We start from the raw sequence: 11931 nt of genomic DNA, 5'->3' as shown, positions 1-11931 counted from the left end.
TGAATTGTGTAGCCAGCAGAGGAGAGAAGAAAGCCAACACCAGCTCTCACGTCAGCTGACCAGGTGACCATGGCACGTGGCCTGGTGGGACACACCACTGGCTCGTGCCAATGTGGCCATCAGTATAGGCATGAGGCCCATCTTGAACTCACAACCAGGCAAGAACCGCTTCAGCCACTGCTACATCTTCTACTAAAAGGTCCAGGTGGTGGATCCAAACACCCTCTCCGAGGCTGGGAGGCTGCATAAGGTGGACAACAAAGACTATTACTGAGAGCTTTCCGTTCAGCCTCTTTCAATCTTGCCACAATTTTACAGGCTGAGATTACAGATTTTGCATTATGTTTTGGCATGAAAATCCAGCGAAGACAGGGATTTCTAGTCCGATGTCCTATTGTTGTCAGGCATAACTTCCTGAAAAGACACTTTTTCCTTTGGCTTATTTATTTATTTTCCTTCGAGTGCAGCCTAAACCCTCCCTTCCTGTTTGGAACAACAGCTGCAGCATACGGCATCGGCTTGCCAAGCCTGAATGACTGTGAAATATCATTTATCTTGGAGCAAGATAGTATCAAAGACAACAACCGTGTGGGCCTGACTATGAATTCATTACATAGCTGTGCTTAGGAGGAGTAGGATAAATTGCAGTATCAGAGGCAAAAGAGGTCCCACTTCCGAGCTAACAATCTTGGACCTGGAATGACTGTCACATCTGAAAGCACTACTTTGACAAAAAGGGAATTTTGGTTTCCTTGCTCAGAAAAACACTCTGAGCTTTCAAAGGTTGGAGATACAAAAGTATTCATCAGGGCAGGAAACCGATACTTCTGTAGGTTAATGGGAACATGGTGGCCCCAGAAGATCACGTAATTGGCTGATGAAAGCCACACAGCTGACACACAAACTTCCCAGCATACCTGCGTTATCCCACAGATCCGGTGGATCCTGTACGAATGCCACAGCTTGTAGATAAAAAATGTTTTCAGCTACCCTTCTGTTATCTTCGCCTTTCGCCTTTTTGTGTTTTTTTTTTTTTTGCCAGAAGCAACCGCTGTATTTAAAGTTTAGGAGAGAGTTCAGACAAGCCGGAAATTAATGATTAATCACATATTTTCCCCACCACCACTCCACTCCCATCTTTTGCTCTGGGTTCCTTTCGTGCGTCCTGTCCCCCAGGGGTGGCTGGCTGAGGGTCGGGGCAGGCAGAGAGCACTGGGCTGCTCTTTGTTTTGTGCCCCGGTCTCAGGCTCCTCCGGAAGCATGCTGGGCTGCGTGGAGCTGTCGTGCTCGCTGCCCTTTTCAACCTCACATATTTCCCATTAATGATGAGTGGGAAAGGTCAGGGAGGGTCTCTTAAATGGCCTGCTTAAGGGCAAGCAACAGCCTTGGGAAATGGCTCTCTGATATCCTGGGAATCCCAGGCTTTTCAATAAGCAAAGAAAGAATTCTTAAGAAAACTGAAGATACCAAGGTGTTAGAGGGGACTTTCCCATGTGGGCTTGGTTCTGCCAGAATCCTCTTCTGTAAACTGAGGTATAACTCTTCAATTGATTTTGGTGGTAGGAGAACAGCCTTAATAAGAACAAAGAAGACAGGTGCAGGAAGTGTTGCACAGATGCAAATGTGTTAAGCACTAGGAGGTAACCGGACTCTGTTTAGGGCAGCCCACTTGGGTGTGTGTATGCCATTTTTAGTAGTCTGCCACAAAACTCCTGGGAAGGGTCTAGACCACTGGCACTAACATAATGAAGGCATCGATACCTTACATCCTTCAGTTCAGCTGCAGCAGCTGAGAAGTCTTTTCTCAACAGCAGTTCTGAAATTTCTCAGGGATCAGGATGATGAAACATTTAAATGTAATAACTTTGCATGACAACAATTCTCATGCCCCAGGACAGAAAACCCCAATTTTACCTGTGCACACTGTGCTTCAAATATAGAGGAAGAAGTAATGGATAACATGCCCATCAGTATTTTCATAGAGAAGCTATATCTGGTGTAAATCAATGTTGTGTTATAGAGTTGAAGCCAGTGGAACAACGTCAGGAGTTTTTGCTATTATTTTTCCCTCTTTGTTTTGTGCCTTGCTTTGCTCTGTCTATCACTAAATGTTCCAGGGCTCTCTATCACAAGCCCAGAGTGTGGGAAATGCTGACCAAAGTCGTTTACTGCATCCATGCTCACAAACAAGCTGTTATTTGTTGTTGGCATGTAAATAAGTCACCGTTCTTTCCATCCTATAGCTGTTAAATAAATACTGGGAACGAAGTTCGCAGCACTGATTTCTTGTAGGAGGTCACTGAGATGATTTCACAGAAATATCCTGCGACAGTTTTGCAAAACAGGATGAGTCTCAGCCTGAATTTCATGAGTCTGGTTTTTTCCACTTCCATTCTGATGGTTACTGTGTTTTTGCTGTCACAGGCAGGCAGTTAATTCATCCTGATGCACAGACACCAGGAAAAGGGAAACTTTGTCCACTCTTAGTGTCTAAGACATATGCGTTATAAATTACTTGTATTTTGGTATGACCTAGTCCTAGCCCATGTCAACCACAGACTGACTCTGTGTGCACACTTACAACAACTCTATATCGCTGATTGCAGTATAGCATGCAGATAGCCAAACAGATAGCTTTAAATGGTAGCAATATAAACGAAGGAGCTGGTAGGCTAGTCCAGGCTGAAAAACTTGCTGCGGAGTATGAGTAAATTAGCCCATGCAGACCAATAAATATATCCTATTTATAAACAACGCCTGCCTGCATATTAAAATAAAAATACCCAGACTGGGAGGAAATCAGTTGTATTATCTTTATTCTACAGATGGCAAACTGAGGCAGAGATTAAATGCTTTGCCCAAGGTGCCATAAGAAACCTGTGTCAGAGCCAGGACTGGAGTTACCTGTACTTCAGCCTGTGCCGCAGCCACAAGTTCCTCCTTGTTCTGAGCACAGTGCAGAGTCATGCTATACACTGATGTAACTACTCTGACCCAAGAAATGTAATTCTCAATTTTCACCCGTTAAAAGGACAGAATCGGTTAGACTGTGAGTGTTAAGGATGCTGCTGGGCAATGAAAACTGAAAGCCCTACTTTTAATCTTACCCACTAATGACAGGCATTTTGGGAAGGGAGTCAGCAGCAAGTTCTGCACTTAAAAGAAATAATATCAACAGTGGTGGGTAGGGGTTTGGGAAGCAAATCTAATAGGTGCGTCTAGATTTGGCTAAGAATGAAAAGAGCATTTTCTTTCCACTGGTTGCTGGCTAGTAAAAGCGAAGGGGTGGAATACATCCAACTTGCAAAACTTGAATACAGTTACTGCTATCTGCAAATGGGTGCCCCTCCCCGCTCATGTGAGCTACACAGGCAAAAGAGAATGACACATGTGCTGTTTCCTTTTCCAGTTGTAAAGGGGTCAGGAGCCAGGCAAGGAGAGCCCGAACAAGAGGAGCATTTTCCTGGGCTCTTCCAGCTGTTCTGTTCAATCCCGCCGTCGGTTCTGAGCAGGGAAGAGAGACTGTCAACACAAATAAGGCATTTTTCAAAGGCGTAAATTATGAGTTACCAAAACAATACGACATCTCAACCACGTGAGTACCCTTATCCCCCCCCCCCCCTCCTTACAATAAGAGTGTATTTATCAGTCTGCCGCTTAAGGAAAAGATTGTCTAATGCATTTCATATGCAAAAAAAAAAAGAAAAAAGAACGCCTGAGACTAATCCTGAAGAAAAAAAGTTGTGATGAAACTGTTTTCCTTTTTTATTCTTTGTGTCTGTGCGTGCGCATGTGTGTGAAGAACTGAAACGGGCTCTGCAAACTCTGACTCCTGAATAGGACCGAGCAAAGTTAGTAACGTTTCCGCCTAAACCTTGGCTTAGAAAAGTTTCATTTGAATGTTTTTCCCTCCCCCCACCTTCAGGAATGAAAATATAGAGCATTTTGAAAGCATACTGATGCTTTTCTAAGATATTAATGGTGCTGCCCAATTTGTGTTTAGAGTCTCAAGCTGTCTGTGTGTAATATGAGATGCAAGCCACAAACTGACAGTCTATATTTAAAGCCACAATGCGTTTCTGCTCCTGGAAATTTAGAAACACGGGCTTAAGGACAAGCAAATTAGTTTCTCAGCAAGAGAAGGTACAGGAGGGCAAGTCTTCTGCTGGCATAACTCTGCATATTTCAGTAAATTTGAAAAGAGGGAATTGGCCTGAACACTCAAGCGAGCACAGAGGCTCAGCTGCAACATGGTAGTGTTCATTTTGGGACAGTATTAAAAAGAAAGCAGAGGGGAAGGGGGTGGATTCTGATTTGATAAGCTGAGAAAAGTCAATGGGAAAACTCTGAGTTTTCGGTGCTGCAATAGCTCCATATCTCTTTTATGGCTTTAGTATAATCTTTCCTGTTTAAATTCAAGACAGTAGTTTTGTATTATTTTTAATAAACAAACTGCCAATAGCAGAATTGTGTATCATACCGTGGTATCAGTAATGAAGACAGAAAGTACAGACAGCACTGCTGGGAGCTGCCTGCAATTCAGGATTTGATCCAGAGATTGCTGTAAGAATATTTGTTCTGTATGGATGTTGACACTGATGATGTTTCCCAAGCTTTGAATGAGGCAGGCTGATCCAGCAGAAATGACACAGTGAACAGCATCTCTGGAATCCCGACCAGCAATTTCTATTTACCCTTTAGTCCTTTTAGCAAGTTCTAGCCAACAAGAAAGATTAGATGCTAGCTTTATATTATATTTTATTCTATTTTACTCAGAACTTTAGAATATTATAGCTTGTTTTCTATTGTTTCTATTACAGCTTGGTTTCTATTATTGATAGGAAAGAAACATGCAGGCTAATTCAGGATTCTGAGAGTTTCGGTTTGGAAAAGCTTAAGTAAATTACTGCCATTGGTGCTCTCCAAGCATGTGCAGGAGGGTGGTCATGCCTCATTGAGGTGCATTTTGCCCATTGTGCAATATCAACAAGGGTCCAGACCCAATCTTGTATCTTTAGTGACAGGCTTGGCCAGGTAGCAAGTCCAGGACCAGCTCTACAGTCCTGAATACATTACGAATCACTTCTCTGACAGACCCAGGTTGTCAGAGGACCCCACAGAAGGCCCTCGGGTGGTTCTGGATGAGGAGTTAGTACCCAGTGGGGCCTTTTGTCTGTTCATAATGAAAAAACGCTGATGCATCAGGTTCTCTTGTTTTTTCCAAAATCTAGGCAGGAATTCTCAGCTTGAATCATTTTAAGATCATATGATTGCCAGTGAAAATAAATGGCTCGCAATCTAGCTAGAAGTATTCTGACTGAAAAATAGTGACTATCTATTCTTTATTTGCCCTCATAATTTCCCTTAGTGATTCAGACAGGATGTTCCTGTATTTTGCTTCAGTCTGTCTTTCGTGGTTTTTTTTTAAAATTACATGGATCAAATTTACAGATTAAGAACAAAATTAAATTAGAGGGAAGTCTGATAGTACCATATTCCTGTATAATGCAAGTTTGGTGCATTGTTTTTATAATGGTTGAGGTTTTGGGGGTAGGTCCTGGGGAAAAGGGTCTTATTTCCTGGTAAAAATCCAGCAATTTTTGCAAGAAACAAGATATTGAAAAATCAGTGTATTGACAGGCACTGCACAGCATGGACAGCAGATGTTTGCCAGAGAGGCAGAGTAATTGGGAAAACAAATTTGCTTCATAACCATAGTGAAAATCTTTGAAATGGGTATGAAAATGCATAAAGAACCAGCAAAAACCTTTGACTACACTGAACGTATTAATTGTTTCTTGAGTACCTGCAGGTGAGACCACAGAGCAGCAGCCTACTGATGTAAACTGAACAGTGTTAAGTTACCTAATTGCTCATGTTCTTTGCTTATCTCCTTGTATTCGCTCGTGGCTGATAAGGAATTTTTATTCTTTCTATAAATGCAGTATGATCCTGGCAATTCAGGTGGGAGCAGACTACTGTTTCAGGTTTAAAATATTCAGCTCTGTGAACACTGCAAATGTATTCTGCCTCTATACAGGGATGCCACACCATCTAACCTCGGGCACTTCCCGTGCCCAGCTCAGATATCCCATCGCTCTGAGTGGGCTCTCTGTATACTCAACAGAGAGGCAAGGGAGCCAGTAATTCAGCCTGCTGATGTTAGGCAGTGCGTGTGTATTTACTCCATCATTCATTGTTAATGGACATTTGTGTGTAGCTGGAATAAAATGGAATGCCTAAGTAAAGAAGTCTGCTACCAAAGCCAAAAATGGAGTTGGGCTTGAATTTCATTGGCTCGGATTCAATACAATATTATGCTGTGAATATATCTCCCGTTCCTTCTTTTTCTCTTCTTCTTCTTCTTCCTATTATTATGATGTAAAAGGGACCCAGCCTGACTGCAGGAATGTGAACTACCTGATTTTTAAATACATCACTTTTAAATGCATCACCTTCTGGTGATGCATTTGCTTCCTCCCACCTCTGCTCAGCTGTACAGGCAGTAGCTGCCTGACTTCTTACAAAATCTGAGGAATTCCACAGGTTTGGCAATCTCTGTTCAGACTGCAGCTTCTGCCCTCTTCCTTTTAGACTGCAATGACCCAGTTCTGAGGCAATGGGACAGGTCAAGTGAGGTGAAGGACCCACGCAAATAAACATCACCGGGTTGAAGGTTCAGTCTGAGGAGCCAGTGATCTATGCAAAGCCATCTTTGGAGGTCAAAGGTGTTCATCCCCTTGGAGAAGGTGCTCTGCACCTTGCAGGATTTAATCTGTACTCGGCATGCTGGGAATGTTTTATCTGGGGCCTCATATTCCAAATGCCAGCTGTCAAAGGAATTACTGGTTAAGGAGAGCAGTGTGTGGAGGCTTCTCTTCCTCATCACCTACCAACAGATAAGGTCTTCCTTCTGGGTGGGTAGGGAAGCAGTACGGTCTGTGCTATGTAGAAGAATTGGCCCAAAAGAAAACCAGGACACAAGACTGGACCTCAGGCCGTGCCCCAGCTGCAGAGAGAGGAAGAGGGTCACGAACAGGGTGAAGCAAAGCAAGCCTTGTGATCTGTGTGCTTTCCATCTGCATTGCCAGCTCTAGTTCAACAGTAGCCCAAGTGCAAGCCCTGCTCTGCTCGGCGGGAGCAGACTCTGGTGCTGCCTCTGTCCCGCGAGCGGGATGTCTCAGCTCCATCGTGCCCAGCTTCTCCACCTGCCACAATGACAGCTAGGACTTCTGGCAAAAAGAGTCAAGTATGTGTGGGCTGTCCCCTCCAGAGAGGCTGAGAGCTTGGCAAAGGTGGCCCCTGATAAAGGCAAAGTGACTTCCAGCTGTGAATGGTGAGTCTGGTTCTGAGAACAGCCTTGTCCTATCTTTAACTCATTATGAGATATATTTTGGGGCTGCAAGCTGATCCTTTAAATGTTCCTGGCAATATGACTTACCTTTCACACAGGGCCTGTGAAAAGCCGCAAATGATCCCTGCAGACTTTTAATCATGTTATTCACTGCCTTGGCAATAGATTTGATTTCATTGCCCTTAATCAACAGAAGCGCTTGTCTGTGACAGTAACTAATAAACAGAAATGGAGACTATTGATTATGAAAATTTTGGTCTTCACTGCTAAACCTGTGAACATTTATAAGCAAGGAAACCGATAGCTTATAATAACCTCTCATTTTTAGCATGTAGGTCTCAAAACGTGTCCCACAAGCATTTATGTAAATTGAATGCCTCTGCTGGTATATTTGTCTCCCACCACTCTGCATATGAATTGGAAAATTTAGCTTTATACCCCAGGGCTCTCCCCAATGCCCTCATTGCCTGATATGTTGATGTGAAAGTCTGCAAATTGAAAGACTCAGAATGCACCTCAAATTTCAGTAATTAACGGCAGAAATGTTGGCAAACCGCTAAGCTGGAGGGAATGGGGGGGATGTCCACCCAAATAGGAGTCTGCTTTTTTAAAATACACATTTCTCAGCATTTCTGGGCGCTGCTTTTCACAAAAAAAAAAAAAAAAAAAAAAGAGAGACAAAGAAAAAAAACCCAATTATTTACACAGTAGATGTTAAAGATTCAGGTTATGTCTGGTTATGTGCTTAAGCCTATTAGTATGACAGAATTGTGCGGTGTCTGCATCTCATTGCTGATACTGCTGCACCTTTCTTTCTAGGCTCTTGTGGAATATACCCTGTGCCCATCACTGTTCAAATGACTGAGTCCAATCAGCAAAGCCTTTTGTAAAACAGGCTTTCGGGACTGCATTCTCTAATGAAAGTCTGTTTGTGTGTCTGCTCTGTGGAGTGCCTGTCTCTATTGTTGGGGAGGGATTAGTATTCCTATAGCACAGAGAAATTCAAGCCAACAGAGGGATCTGATTGTGCTAGGTGCTGTACAGGCACCCTTTCTTCAAAAGGCTGGTAGACTACATAGAGAGGACAGATTACAGGTAGGAGGGAAATGACTGCTTTCCAGGGGCACTGCTGGAGAGGCAGCTTTTGGCTATGGGAAGGCATTTATAGCAGCCAGTAGGTAGGAATTAGTATTGATTCCAGTAGATCCACTGGGGCAACAGATCTTTGCTTCCCACTCTCTAATTTTACAATACATAATTAGGAAAAAACATAGCTCAGAAGTGAGTTGCGACTGGCCTATTTGTTTCCGACAGAAAGATCAGAAAACTTTTAAACACAGTGTTTGGCGCTAGTAGGATCTTTGTTTACATTTTTTTTCTTCACATCCAAGTTGTGATAGGAAATGCATGAAAAATTGGGGGTCACCCAGATGCTGCAGTGACAAGAATACACGAACACCTTAGCTGGGCAAGTATTTGGACAGCAGATAGACTGTGTTTTACTTACTTCTGAAAGACTTAAGTTCCTAAGTCAAATGAATTTGACAGTGTTACCCCAGTAATGAGTTGATGAAAAATTCACTAGCTGCCAAGCATTCTGAAAAACTACTTGGCGAATGAAGAAAAGTGGCACCTGAGAAATCAGGTTTGGTTTGCCAACAGTTTATGAACACAAATGGAGAAAAGGACTGTCTTCTCTGGATAATTTATTTGTAACCTATAACTCAACTGCATCAAGTAACTATACTGCAATGCTGTAACAACAGGCATGCAGCTCATAATTTGTAGCTGAAATAAGATCTGTACTCCTCCGTTTCTCCAAGAGTCAGCATGATCTAATTCACACTAGATTCCTATCTCTCCAATGTTAGCATGGAAATAAAATGCACTGTCTGTGTTATGCTGCTCCCTTATTGCAGATGTACCTTGCACGTGTAGTTTCACCAATGAGACGTCTGGCTAAGTGATTTTCCTCTTAATTAATCTTCTCATCTGCAAAGGAGGCCAGTTTCTCATATCTTCTTCTCTTCTGACATATGTTTCACCACAGGGTTCTTCCTGATGAAGCAGAAAACTTCACTTAAAATTTCAATGGGTTAAACTTGTTCTGCTGCATTGAAGTTTTAAAGTGATTTTTTTTTTCCTTCCCTCTCCCTCTCTTTTTCATCTTAGGAAAAAAAAAATAATAAATTCAGTTATTTCATGAGGGTCTACCTCTTTCTTCTTCAGATAAGCCCTGAAATGGAGTTAAGCTTTTTATCAGTAAGTTGCAGGGGGGCTTTCGAACACACCCTGAGACAGCTCCACATTATCATGAGTGATAAATGCCTATTTTACTGGGAACTGCATGTTTAAAATATCTAGTTTTATAAGGCGATCCACATTATAAAGAGCATTTGTGACAAGGTCACAGCAATGCAGAATCAGACATCAAGTCTTCACATACGTGTAGGTGTTCAGATTTGCAAACAGAGACTATTTTAGTAACATCAAGCCTAGAAAATGGATTTGAATTCTTTATATATGTACATACATGCACACACAGTGTATGTATTTATAATATACTGTATATCTGTATGCACACATATACGCAGACATAGAGAGAGAGATATATACACACAGCACCCTTTTCACTACTTATACGGCTAGTCAGAATTCTGGATGTAGAGAGTTTTATTTCCCTGACCACATCTCTATTCACAGACCAATACCGACAAGCTCATGTTTCCCTTTTATATGATAGATACCTTTAAAAGTAGCAGAAAAAATGACTAGATTTTTGAAGGTTTTGCAGAGGCGTAAACTCAGTGACAAGAAAGCAAGCAAGAAGAAGGTTTGGGATATATATAAGGAGTTGGAAAATATTAAAAAATGTCCTTTGTATATGATATAGTAAAATATCAGCGAAGTGGCCTTATGCAAACTATCTCTTGCAGATGCCAGATTCAGGTGCCTCTCTGCTGACTGTATATACAGTCAGAGCCTAGCAGCTCACAATGGTATAGACACTAAATCACTCCATGATTTGAGTTTAGACATCACAGTATTTGCCTGAATCCATCTTGGAGACTATTACAGGACCCAGTCCGCATAAACAAAGATCCAGAGAAAAGCAATGATAATGACTTCAGAAACAAGAAGGAAGTAGGTGTTCCATATAGATCACACTATTTAAAAGGCCAAGTCTGCACTCTTCTTGATGCAGTGAATGGTGCAAGTTTAAACCTCAAGCAAGCAGGAGATTTGGTCAGGGTTGGGTTCCTCTAGCAGCTCATCTGTGCTGGGAGAATTTGGTAGTTGCATCTTCAGGACAGTTTTCCAGAAAAACTGAACATTTTAGCATATTCATGCTGAAATAAAAGTTATTCTTTAAAGAGTAACTACCCTCCTTTGGAAACATAATATGTATTCAGGAATCAATTCAATCATATTATGTAATTGTGTCCACCTCAAACAGTTACGGGAAAATGAAATTACACTGGAATAGCTTTCACAGAATTGTTACTCCACATTAACTTGATCCTTTTTGGTAGGCAAATTTGTTCTCTGTACACAGGAAAAATAAGCTTGTTTTCTTTGAAAAAGCATTCTTACTAGGACAAAAGCAAGATGTTTTTCATGTGCTAATTGGATATTTCAAAAATTTCAGTCACTTAACAAGGGATGAAAAAGCAGCTCCTGATGACCAACCAAATAATCCTTAGGTAAAACAAATAGCCTGCAAATCACTTAAACACAAGTGATTAAAGAGTTAATGTATAAATTAGTAGAGAGAAAAAATATTTCTAGTGGATTGTGAAGAGTTACCATAAGAATGTGGTCAACCCTTGGAAGGAAACTTGTGTATGTTTTAAAAAATTCTGAAGTATGCTTAAAATGACACTCTGGATTTTTATATTTTATTTTTATCTTCTGGGATCTATATGGGTATGTTGTTGAATTCTGTTTTCAAGGTTTTCTGAGCATGTATTAGGGCAAGAAATTTACCAATTTATTATGAAATTACATTTTCAGTAGAGTCTTATTTCCTGAGGCTTTAATAACCAGCACTCATGAGCTAGCAGAGGTTGTTCTTTTAACTGTTGATGGTTCATTCAAATGTCACAAGCACAGTCCCTGTCCTATCCAATACAGGGAGCATAAAATTAAATTCTTGATGAATCTGTGATGCAAGGATGCTCTCAGAGAGCGGACCAGTCTCTATCATTACCTCTCTCTCACACCTGACATCTCCAGTTGTCTAGTTCAGATATCCTCTGCACCTCCTAACCCTTCCTGCCTGTCCCTTTCTCAGCGCACAGGTAAGTGCTCATATCTCAACACAGGAGAGACATGCAGGTTCCAGTTGTCAAATGCCATTTCCTCCTTTCTTTCAAGGACCTTCCACAGTAGTGGCAGTGGGAAGGAAGAAAAGCACAGGCAAGGAAGACATAAATCTTCCCTTGTCATCCTCTGGGTTAAGGCCTTGTTTCCTTTGGGAGTCGCCCCCTCTTCCATCTCCTTCCCTCCTCTCTTCTCCATTGGTTTCGCCTTGCTCTCTCATCTTCAAAGCTTGCTATAAAACACCTCCCCCCTCC

At 41.8% G+C, this 11931-nt stretch overlaps 1 protein-coding gene across 1 annotated transcript in view; it reads left to right on the top strand.

Moving 5' to 3' along the window:
• Nucleotides 1-3413: 3413 nt before the first annotated feature.
• The window catches only part of GYPC (glycophorin C (Gerbich blood group)), a 35574-nt gene continuing 27056 nt past the window's right edge, over nt 3414-11931 (top strand). Inside the window, exon 1 of the mRNA XM_076342918.1 lies at nt 3414-3595. Within this exon, the coding sequence (XP_076199033.1) occupies nt 3562-3595 (34 nt within the window). The 5' untranslated portion in view covers nt 3414-3561. The remainder of the gene's footprint in view (nt 3596-11931) is intronic.

Source organism: Aptenodytes patagonicus, chromosome 6 (genome assembly GCF_965638725.1).
Source record: "Aptenodytes patagonicus chromosome 6, bAptPat1.pri.cur, whole genome shotgun sequence".
Classification (NCBI taxonomy): domain Eukaryota; kingdom Metazoa; phylum Chordata; class Aves; order Sphenisciformes; family Spheniscidae; genus Aptenodytes; species Aptenodytes patagonicus.
This window is presented reverse-complemented; position numbering and strand designations above follow the sequence as displayed.